At 39.9% G+C, this 12737-nt stretch overlaps 1 protein-coding gene across 1 annotated transcript in view; it reads right to left on the reverse strand.

Moving 5' to 3' along the window:
- LOC131694165 (ecto-NOX disulfide-thiol exchanger 2) overlaps positions 1 to 12737 on the reverse strand; it is a 34575-nt gene that overhangs the window by 16241 nt on the left and 5597 nt on the right. The window contains exon 4 of the mRNA XM_058982643.1: positions 5307 to 5408. Coding sequence (XP_058838626.1) covers positions 5307 to 5408 — 102 coding nt within the window. The remainder of the gene's footprint in view (positions 1 to 5306; positions 5409 to 12737) is intronic.

The raw sequence follows: 12737 nt of genomic DNA on the forward strand, positions 1-12737 counted from the left end.
ACGGCACTACTAACAAGGGCGTGTAATGCGACCCTACCAAGGGATGGGAAACCGAGAAACGGTCGCCGGGTGCAATACGACGATTATCGATCTACGTATAAGTTGCCTCCGAGCTTGGAGAAGAAGTCGGAGATCACTTCGGTTTCTTATCTCGCTCAGTTCAGAAGCTAGAAATCGCTCCGCTGCAATAGCAGGGCAAATAAAAAATTTACCCGCGCGACGCTTGGTCTATTTGCAAAGACAAAAATTGATTCCTTCTGCCTAGTGTATGAAACGTGAACAAACAATGAGTGACAATGCAAAGCAAAAGTATATCACGATGCGGGCAAACTGTGTTGCTGTTGACTACACGAAATATCCGGTAATACCATCAATTCATGAAGGGGAGCAAATGTTGAAGGTGAACTTGAAGTTCAACGTAGCTTGCGGTACTTTATGCGGTGCAATTCCACCATTTACGTCATGCGGTACTGAATATGTTAAAAAAACATTAGTCAAGCAGAATCATTCGCTTCCCAGAACAACATGAAACACGTCATCGAATGTAATGACATTTTATACAGTATCTAAACGTATATAGATGTTGACAGTATTGAAATAAAGATACATGACCTGGCACCACGTACTAGTTCCTTCGCTATCAAACAAATCCTGTCGAAATACGGAGAGGTGAATAGTGTTAAGGAAGATACTTGGAGGAACTTCTTCCCAAGACTCCGCAACGGCGTTCGTGTGGTGAGAATGCGTCCGACAAAACCTATTCCCTCTTACTTGACTTTCACATGCAAATCACCTCATGGTGTTGAATATTCTCAACGAGTACTAGTCACGCATCCAGGACAGATTCCTACCTGTCAATATTGTGATCATCCGCTACACCACGGGAAACCTTGCGCAGAGAATGCTAAAGAAATTCCACCTAATACGACCAAAGCCGGTATACAATCATCGTATGTTAAACCAACGACTGCAGACCGGGCATTCACAAGCACCAGCTCGACAACGATCGGCCCCAGTACCACTAAACCAACTGCCATTACCAACATCGAAGTAACAACGATTACAGCAAATGTTTCCAAACCAACAACCAACACCACCAATAAGGAATCTAATACCGATGAAGAAGGATTTACAATAGCGACCCGTAAGCACAAACAACAAATAAGAACATCCGACGATGAGCAAGATGAATGCAGTACCGATGATGACATGGACGTTAACGAAAACGCGAGAGAAGACGGACCAAATGACCCCCAAGGTGCGCTCCACGGCTCAGTTGTGCTAACGCATTGAGCCGTGTCAAATATATTTAAAATCAAAACAGAAGTCAGAAAGCTCAAGGGAAGCGAGCTGCAAGAACCGCTCTCAACAAAGCAGTCAAGCTGTACAAGAAAGCCTTGCCACAAAGCCAACGCGAATTTCCTTAGGAGAGACCTACAAAGTTGGCATAACAAAGATAAAAGACTCAGCTGCACCACCTGAAAGGTGCCCGGAAAAGATGGAGGTCACCTTCGAAAGGTTTTCCCCACAACATGAATCTATTTTCGCCGTACAGTGAGGAAGATGATCACAAAGATGAAGATCGATTTACCAACAAACAGCTTATCGAGATGGCGAAAGCCATAAAAGTGAAGTGATACATGAGAGCCCGGATATGTTCAAAACGATCCGATAATTGGAAGCGACAAAAGCTGATGTTGCTTCCGATGCCGGGACAACATGGAGATCTTTCAGCGTAGTCAATATATCCCTTGGTAATGTTAGAGAGAAGGAGTAATCCTGAACAAGCTAACGAAGTACGCGGACCGTGAGAACGGCATCTCATATAATTCGGCTTCCTTATAGGCAGGTCTACAGTGAAATCCATCCAAACGGTTGTGGGAGCTTTGGAGACAGCAGAGATAAGGATATCGTTTTTGCGTGGTGGTTCCCTTAGACGTGAAGAATTCTTCAATAGTACTAGCTGGGAAGCAATCGCCCATTCGCTGAACAGCATGAGTAACTCTGCAGGATATTATAGAGCTACTTTCAGTACCGAACACTGATCTACGAGACAGACAAGGGAGAATCACAACTACAACTGACGTTCCTCGACTCGACGCTGTGGAACGCAGTGTACGATGGAGTATTGAAGCTGAACCTTCCCAGGGATATAACGATTTTCGGCTTCACGGATGATGTGGTGTTCCAAGTAATCGGACAATCGCTAGAAGAGGAGACACTCGACACGAAGACGATTGCCCATCATAAAACAGAGTTGGTGATGACTAGCAGCCGAAAGACAGCGCGGTCGGAAAATATATCATCGATTTGAACTTTTAAAGTTACAATGATTATGTTAAGGGGAAGGCTGAGAGAGCAAGCACAGCTTTGCTTGAGGCGCCAGTGTACTGGGCACCACGAACCAGCTGGAATCGCCGGACCGAAGCATGTGAGCAGACTAGTTTCACCGTCAGGGACAAGATCGAGTAGGTCGAGTGAAGCACCAGCGGTGGGTCGTCGAGTTTTCAACGAACCGGAAGCAGCGAACCAGAAGCTACGCTCCATTCGGTATCGCCGAACCGTCCTCGCCAAGTACTGGTTGGCCCTTTGAGTAGGATTTATGGACTATGCGAGAAGATTGCGACAAAACTGGGAGCTAAATGACTCACGCAACAGGCATCGGTATCGGGAGAACTTCCGACGAGGAATTGAGATGGCTCGCGAAAACAGGAACTTAATGGTTCACAGAAACGGGAGCCAAATGGCTAACGGAAGTTCACCACTGCGATTAGTCGGATATGTGTTCGGAGCTAAACCACTCTAATGTATCATTTTGTCTTAAGACTGAATCAGCCTCCCCACGATATAACACTTCGATACAGTCTCGTGGAACAAAAGGAAGGAAGAGAAGTAAGGACCATTAGTAGCGGTTAGGCACAAAAGTGAATCCCACCTAGAGCCAATGCACTTTTGAAGCTATTTAACCATACTATAAAACATACAGACATTTTCAGATATCGACGAACTGAATCTAATTGTATATGACACTCGACACTCCGGGTATAGCTTAAAAAGTCGAGTTTCAGAGTGATTGCATAGTCTTCCTTATATGAAAAAGGCAAAAAAATGAACTGATGATTGTTATACATTTCATAAATCCGTACGACTATCAAATGAATTTATCTGGCTACCTACTGCGCAACAAGATGGAGAAAAATGCAAAGATTTCGAAGATGTACACGGAACCGAGCCGAATTACTATCATGTACCAAACAAACAAATCTACAAGTCTTCAAGCACAAGCGATAAACCAAAGCTGATGTTTCCACTAGAGTTCGAAAAAGTATAGTATGCACAGGATGTACGTTCGCCAGGCTACTGTATACGAAATACGCAATAGTAAAAAATATCAGAGAAAACCATATCTGAGATGAATAATTCCATTGACGCACACTTTACCTTTGGATTCATTCCAGAATGTTTTCCAAAAGTCCATAAGTGAAATGTTGCAATCCTGTTTCTGTACATTGTTATCAAGCAGGTTCACCTTTGACCGATTTTCATGCCTTGTGTGTACAGTCGGTCCATGTGCCGCTACAACGGAACGAAAACTATTCAAGCAACCAAAAGTTAATACCTTAAAGTACTCTTAAATGTTTACATTAAGTTCTTAGAGAACTTTCAAGCTTTTATTGGGAATTTAAAAATTGCACTGTTGGGAAAATTATTTAAAACGAAAACTTTAGCATCCCTTTCCTATGTGAACTTTTGATTGATTCAGTAATGTTTGCTTGAATTTTTCTAGTAAAACAAATAGCTCAACCCCGCTATACGAAATCACCCTGCGGAAACGTCCACGAGAACAATCGAAAGAAAATGCAAAAAGAAAAAAAATTGTGTTTATTAAAATAAATATTTATTTTTTGTTTGCCCCCCCCTTCAGAAAAAAATTTGTACTTGGACATAATTTTTAAAAAAGATTTGTAATGGCCTAACATCAGTTTGTTGATTCGCATCAAACCCTTCGGACACAAAAGAGGTTAGAGATAGTAGATTCGTCGACGTAGATCGATTCGGCATGTTGGTCTTTAGAAATATATTCCTTACAGTGAAAAAACACTGACTCCACCACGACTAACTCAAAGAGCTTGGAAATGACACAGAGCGTAGAAATTCCTCGATAATTGTCAATGTTTCTCTTATCACCTTTTTTGTGGACAGGAAAGATGAAAGCTGCTTTCCACAATTGAGGAAAAATCGCGGTTGTCAGTGACATTTTGAATAGTTGACAGAGAGGTTCCACCAAACCAGATATACACTTTTTCAAAAACACAGCAGGGACCCCATCTGGCCCAGGAGATGACGATGCTTTAAGCTTGGATGCTGCTGATACAATATCCGAGTGCTCTACACGAATCTCACTCACTGACCGTTCGAGTTGGGCCACGCCGCTAGCTGCAACGTCAATCTGCTGCGAGGACAGAGTCTCACTGACGAACACACTCGCAAATCTCTCCCCCCCCCCTCTCGTAAACTCCGATCAACTCAGAATTTGCCCATTCCCTAATAAAAGCAGCATTGAAGAAAAAGAAAGATGAAAGTACGCTGGCGCAAATAAAGAAAGCTGCGGGAACTGTAAATTGAATTAAGAAATTTTCAATATTTTATTTTTATACCAAAGAACCATCCACAGAAAATTATCAACATAATAACGCAAAAATCAAAGAAATCCGTCATGTCGTTTTTGAGTTATGCGACAACGCATAACCATTTCTTTTTTATATGTGGAACCATTTCTTTTTTATATGTGGAGATATCCAGCAAAAACGTTCATACATGAGAAAAGCACAATTGCACTAATCGGTGGATTAGGAAAATTTCAATATTTCAGTTTTATGCCAAAGAACCTTCCACAGAAAATAACCAACAAAAACGCGCAAAAATCAAAGAAATCCATCTTGTCGTTCTTGAGTTATGCGATTACACACGGCAAAAAGGTGCATACATGAGAACAGCACAATTGATCTGATGGGTGGATTGAGAAAATATAAATCAAAGAAATCCGATGTGTCGTTCTTAAGTTATGCGATTATACACCGGAACCATTTCATTTTTATATATAGATATGGAATGAAGTTATGATGGTAACGACCTGAAGAGTGCCAAGTAATTTAAATGCCTGTTTTATGTGTAATGTGAAAGATTATTACAAGCGCGATAATATCATATTACTTTAAAGTTCCCGGTTTGGTGATTGTGCCGATTCCTCACTCGGTGAATCACTGATAATCTAAGAAGTTTATAACATTGCCGAGGAAACTCACCTGTCGTACATCCCAACGGGATTTTTTGGGAACGACTCCGTCGTCTTCGGACACATCCATTTCGTCTTCTCCAACATCTTCTAGTTGACCGCAGCGGATCTCCTGTTATCACACAGTCATCGTTTAGACAGAAAAAGGAAGAAACAACATCAAATATATGAAAATATCATTCCAAGACGATATTTTATAGCTTAGTGCTATATATTATCATCATAATTATTATTAATATTAAGTAGAAAATATAATTTTTATTATTCGAATAGTAATTTACTGTCTACGAATAGGTATCCTGATTGAGCATTTATCCTTTGACGCATGGCAATCGTGATTGCGTTAGCAAAAGAGTGAAGAGTAACTGTTACAAATTGAAAAACGACAAGCAAATATTGCTTGTTAACACTACTATTCTGACGCTCTACGCATTGTTGTCCTATGTGTATAGGGAATCCCATAGCACATGGGACGGTTATGCATATATCTCCAGTATTGGCCAAAACCAATTGATTTCAATTGCGTACACGCTTCAACCAGATGCTAACACTATTCCCGAGTTCTTAAAACGGGCTTAACTACTTACCTTTGGCGTTTCACAATTAGCTACCATTTTCAGTATTTTTACTCGTCGTGTTTTGACAGTGATAGTGCCTATATTCTTATTGAATATGAGATGATAATTTCAGTCGAATGTGTAGCAAAAGCGAATCGTGCATTTTTAATAATTTAAAGTGAGTTCAAGCTTCAAGCGGAACACTTGCAGGGATAATGTTACGTTATTTCAGATGCAAAGGGTCTATTGGAGTATGAGATTGATGGTTTTTATATATTTATGTGATACAGTTAATAAGATTTGTAGCTGAAAAGTGCTTAGAAAGTGGATATACCTAAGAAAACGTTAATTTTATTCTGCCGCGGCGATCTGTCAAGATGATTGATTCTCAGAAACAAAAAGTAAAAATGGTTCTTTGGCTTGCAGAAGTCACCTACCAGATTCAATCATAACAAGCAAGCAGTACAACAAATTGGCCAAAATGAAAAAATCCATTAAAACCTATAACATATAATTGAGTATGACAGGGTTAGTAAAATAGAGGTACAACTGCATGCTCAAACAACAATACAGATAGATGAAAACTGGTATGAAGGACCTGGTCGGTACAGCTATTGAAGAATAAACACCTTGATCACCAGATTTTTTTGTTTCGTTCATAAAGGTTTTATTAACCCTAGTGTCATTCGCCTTTTTTCGCATTAGAATTTTTTTTAGAAATATCACTACCCTATGTGCGGGGTTGAGAATTGAACCAATTATCACCAGGAGATGTAGCATCATCCTCAAATCGTATTTTATGTTTTGACGTACAGTCATCGGTGGTTACTTTACGCCACGAGCGCTACTTAAAGAATGATACTTGAGCTTCTAGTTCAAATTTAACGCTATATTTTGACAAAAGTGAACGTGAGAGGACTACACACAAAGATCGATGAGCTGTTCGTAGCAGTATCCGACGCAGAGCACGATGTCATTATTCTGACAGAAACATGGCTGAAGGACGAAATAAATTCTCTGCAGTTGTTCGGACCTAGATATACGGTCTATCGTAACGATCGTGACCACGTCGTTGCTGGTAAAAAAGGGGCGGGTATACTTATAGCTGTTTCTAATCGGTTAGCGTCAAAACAACAAAGTTTTAACAGTAACGGCGTAGAACAACTCTGGGTAAACCTTAATAGCCATGGTACTAACACATGCGTGGGCGTCATATACCTCCTTCCGGACTCCGCGGATAACATAAACGTTATTCAGAACCATATTCAATCCGCAGTTGACATTGCTAATTCGCTAGAACCCCAAGTTTCTCATTTGTTATTTGGAGATTACAACCAGCCTGGTCTTGTGTGGAAAACTACTTCTTTCGGATATGCTTACGCCGACCATTCCGACTCATCCCTTTCGAGATCTTGCATTGCTTTACTAGATGGGATGTCATTACTCAACATGCTGCAATTTTTTTTATTTCGATTATAGAGGTTTTAATATTGAGGTCATTCGCCTCTTCGGGCTAGAAAAATCTCTTATGAAAAATTTCTAACCCTATGTGCGGGGTCGAGACTCGAACCCAGGTGGGCTGCGTACAAGAATTTACCAACTACGCTACGCCCACCCCCATGCTGCAAATGTGTACGGTCACGAACAGACTAAACCGCACGTTAGATCTTCTGTTTGTAAATGAAGATGCATACAAGAACTGCCATGTCTATCGTGCAGATGAGCTACTCGTTGAAATAGATTTGCATCACCCTCCACTCTTAGTTGAGCAGATCTGTCCCGGACAGGTTATTTTTGACGAGATTCTTGACGATTTGAAGTATAACTTTTCAAAAACCGATTTTCCTTGACTCACTTCAAACGATTGACTTGGTGACTCAATAGCGCAACCGATGTAAATGGCGCAGTAGAAAAGTTATCAACGATCCTGACCCAACTGTTTGAAATATATGTCCCAGCGCCGCGTCCTAAACCAAAACCACTTTGGTCCAATCGACGTCTCCGAGAACTTAAACGACTGAGGGCAGCTACACCAACCGACGAAATCCCAATACAAAGAGGGAATTCATATATGCTACCAACAATTACGAAGCTTATAACCGCTTCCTCTACTCTCGGCATGTGTTACAAACGCAATCTGACCTTGAGTGAAATCCCAAACGTTTCTGGTCTTTTGTAAATAAGAAGCGTAAAGAGAGTGGACTTCCTTCTAGTATGACTTTGGCAAATGAAACTTCTAGCACGACCCGCGGCATCTGTAACCTGTTTGCAAAACATTTTTCGAGTGCATTTGAAACAGTTCCGACTACTCCAGTAAAGATTGAAATCGGACTACGAGATGTTCCCAGGGGTGTAATGAACCTAGGTAACATCCGTTTTACGGAAGAAGACATTGTTGCTGCTATTGAAAAATTGAGATCTTCAACATCGGCTGGTCCAGATGGGATTCCTGCCATTATTTTAAAAAGATGTGCGAGTGCCCTTTCCGCTCCCCTAAAGCTGATTTTTAATCTTTCGTTGTCGCAAGGGACGTTACCTCTGTATTGGAAAAAATCGGTTATGTTTCCTGTCTTTAAAAAAGGTGATAAGCAGGACATAGCAAATTATCGGGGCATATTCTCTTTCTGTGCGGGGTCCAGGTTGTTTGAAATTCTAGTAAGCAATGTATTGTTCCAGGAAGCCAAAACATATATATCGATAGATCAACACGGGTTCTTCCCAGGTAGATCCACGTACACAAATTTAGCACAATTCACTTCACATTGTATTGAAAGTATTGAATACGGAGCACAAGTGGACACTATTTATACAGATCTCAAAGCAGCGTTCGATCGTGTTGATCACTCGCTCCTACTGGCGAAGATTGGGTGCCTCACTCAACTTCACTAAGGGGCTCAAATCATACCTTGTAGGCCGTACCTTATCTGTCAAACTAGGAAATGTCGAATCACACAACTTCATAAATTTATCAGGTGTGCCCCAGGGTAGTAATCTTGGACCCTTGCTGTTCTCCTTGTTCTTCAATGACGTTTGTAATGTCCTTCCACCAGGATGCAAACTTATCTACGCAGATGACCTTAAACTGTTTCTTATTGTGCGATCTGAATTTGACTGCATTGAACTACAGCGACAACTAGATGAATTTTGTAACTGGTGTACTCGAAATCGGTTAACTATCAGTGTATCCAAATGCTCAGTAACTTCTCTCACGCGCAGAAAAAATCCAATTTTGTGGTGTTATACTATCTCAAGGAAACTACTGATCAGAGTGTCAGTTGTCAAGGACCTTGGTGTACAGCTGGATTCTAAATTGACGTTTAGAGATCACTATTCCCAGATCATTGCGAAAGCTAACCGGAACCTTGGTTTTATCATTAGAATGGCCAAAGAATTTACTGATCCATACTGCCTGAGAGCACTGCATTTCTCTCTTGTACGCTCATCCTGGAAGCTTCAGCTACCATTTGGTGCCCGTACACGAATATCTGGATTAACAGAATTGAATCTATGCAAGCTAGATTTCTCCGAAATGCTCTAAAAACCCTGCCATGGCGCAACCCGATAGAACTGCCACCTTCCATTGAACGCTGCCGTCTGCTTGACATGGACCGTCTTTCAAAAAGGCGAAATATATCCAGAGCCGTGTTTGTAGGAAAAGCTCTAACCGGTGAAATAGATGCCCCAAATATACTTTCTCAGATTAATGTGAGTGTGCCCCCTAGAAGTTCAAGATCGTGGGATTTTTTAAGACTTGACTATCAAAGTACATATTATGGACAGAACGAACCCATAAGGGCGATGTGTAGTAGGGTGGGACAAATATTAGATTCCAGCTCCGAACTACTTTTTAGGTTCCATTTGGGTCCTAGAACAACTGTGCAAATTCTTAGCTCCATCTCTGAAACTATATTTTTGTGCCCACTATTTAAAGTTTACATGGGATTTTGCATGGGAAAATTAACTTTCACAAAATAATTTCGCTCATTACTTCCTAAAAATAAATCGTTATGTAGATTTTATAGGAAATTTAACAAAGAAACAAAGTCTTAAAAACCACGAAACGATCTGACGCTTGAGAAAAAGTTATTAGGCAGAAACCGATTGATGCTCTGACGATTGATAAAATATCCATTTTTTCTAGCACCACTGCTTTTGGTTGTCCAATTATACGCAATTTTGTTTCAATTTTCTCTTAATGTGTCTAAATCATTTCTCCATACTGTTTGGCAACTTCGCACGAGTTTAGAGGGATAAATTGAGGCTTCTTTTGTACATGATAAGAGAAAGTTAAAAAAATTTGTATGTAATTCGACCATCAGTAGCAGTGATGCTATGAAAAGTGAAATTTTCATCAATCTTTAGGGCATCAATCGGTTTTTGCTTAATAACTTTTTCCGTATGCATCAGATCGTTTCGCGGTTTTCAAGACTTTGTTTCCTTGACAAATTTCCTGTGAAAATCAGACATCTATTTGGTAAGAGGTAAAGGGTGACCCTAGGAAGAAATATTTTGCAAAAGACGATTTTCCATGCAAAATCCCATGTAATCTTTAAACCCTGGGCGCAAAAATATAGTTTCACCGATCGAGCTAAAAATTTGCAGAGTTGTTCTGAGAGCTAAATAGGACCCAAAAAGTTACTCGGAGCAAAAATTTTTTTTTTCATATAACCGTGTCCCCCCACTCTAATGTGTATTGTGTATGAATGTTTTGACTTCTCTCTATCAAGTGATGTTTTTAAAAATAGGCTTAAACGGCTAACTTAGTGTATTAGATGTGATGTAGATAGTGATTTTGATTTGTTAGATGTATTATTAAGGTCAACACAGTGTAATGTAATGTAATGTGCAAAATTTGTTTAATACGTCTATGTGAAAAGATAATAATCTTTTTACGCGCATTTCGAGGGTGTTCGATGGACTTTCTCCAAATGGGCTTTTCCTCATTCTATATTTCATGTAGACCATGTAGGTCAGATAAAAAATAAATAAATAAATAAAAGCAAAACATAGTATTATTCGCTGATTCAACTCAAATGTAAAAATTGGATATAGGTTTAAGAAAATGCTTGCAAGTAATCGTAGTAGGCGATGAAACTGAAACATAAAATATACGCAAAAATATTGTAACTTAAATTGTCTTGGGAAAGTGTGATATATTAATCAAATTATTAAATAAGGGGATATAGATTCCGTGAAATTAACCTGGCAATGTAATGCAATTATTTGTGTTTGTACTTTTTGTCCTTACTTTTGGTTGTTTGATAATTAATGGCCATAAGTCCATTATATCTAAATTTGGGGCTACACAATTACACAATTTCACAATCTGTATATTTGATCTAAAATTTACTCTTATTTTAGGATTTGACTCTAATTCAAAGCAGATTTTTATTAACGTACTACTTTGACTGTTTTAAAAAATAACAGTAATCGATAATTTGCAAGTTGAGTAATGTAGTTGCAATTGAGCGAACATATAAAAACGCTATCGTCTCTAGAAGTATTTGATTGAACTATGTGTATTGATGCAGTTCATTGTGGAATAACAGAAAGAGCAGCAGGAAATAATTCTGCTGTATAGGCGAATGACCTCGTTTTTAAAATTGATCTAAATTATTTTTATAATTAGTTAAGTTTTCTTTGCTAGTTTGAGCTTGTGCGACCACCCCTGGCTGCTACTCCGTTATCGATCGGGACTAGCTGAAGTTGCACAGGGAATCAGTATATAGTTATGCTTGGAAGTAGCGAAACATCTTTCAATGTGCAACTCCTGGTAATCCTAAAGTGTTTTTGATCAATACCGGCGCCGGCCAGGCCCGAACGTAGATCGCGGAAGGAAAGGGAAGGAATGGTTAGTCGCATGCTAAAACAGTGACTGTGTTATGCGGTTTGTAACTTGTACACTAGTGGTATGCGTTTTATTCAAAACTGTTGCTGGAGTCAACGTCAACATCACCGCCGCGCAATATCGAGACATTGTCGAAGTTGTTGTTACACGAGATTTGGAAGACCTCTGCTTTAAACAAGATGGGTAGTAAGCCATACATGTGTTGCAATCATCGATTTATTGAATAAGATATTCGATAGAATTCTATCGAACAACGGTAATGTCGGTTGGCTGCATTGTTCTTGCGATTTGACGTCTTTGGATTTTTTATGGTGCTACGTCAAGTCTATCGTCTATAGACGATGTATACACCAACAAACAGCAAACCATTGATGAGCTACAGGTCAACATTGAGTGCGTATTCAGAAAATTTCTCCAGTCGTTCTCGAAAAGAATTCCAACATTGGACCAATGAAATGTAAAATAGCAAAACGTGTTTGTGGTTGACATTTGCCTACAAATTATTGTAGAACATCAAATTGCAAGTCATAAGCTAGTAAAATAAATAAAAAAAACAATTGTGTTGAACGATTCTTTATGTGTTAACATCGCAAAACGCCATGGAGGTGATCATTAAAATACAGCAACGTCACGTGTCATGGTTCGAAAAGTGAAGCAGTGACTTGAGCGAAACCCACGACGAAGTGCCAATGGCCGAATAACTGAAAATATCCGAATGCAGCATCTGACGCAAGTTGGAAAATGGGCTCAAGTCGAAGGCTTGCAAGTTCCAAAAGGCCTATACCTCACATCGAAGCAGCAACAAGTTAGACTTGAGAGAGCGATGAAGTTGCTTGCTTGGCCGAAAGCGGTCAAATTACGAACATCATGTTTTCTTACGAGAAAAGTCTTCAAATTGAGCCATTCGCAAACTCTTAAAACGATTGGGTTCACTTGACCGGCCGTTCATACGGCCGTTCATACAAATAACGGTTTGGGTCGCTGTAACCGCAGATGGGCGCTTTCCAATCGTTTTGATCGAGCCTGGTGTCAAAGT

This window comes from Topomyia yanbarensis, chromosome 3 (genome assembly GCF_030247195.1).
Source record: "Topomyia yanbarensis strain Yona2022 chromosome 3, ASM3024719v1, whole genome shotgun sequence".
NCBI classification, from domain to species: Eukaryota; Metazoa; Arthropoda; class Insecta; order Diptera; family Culicidae; genus Topomyia; species Topomyia yanbarensis.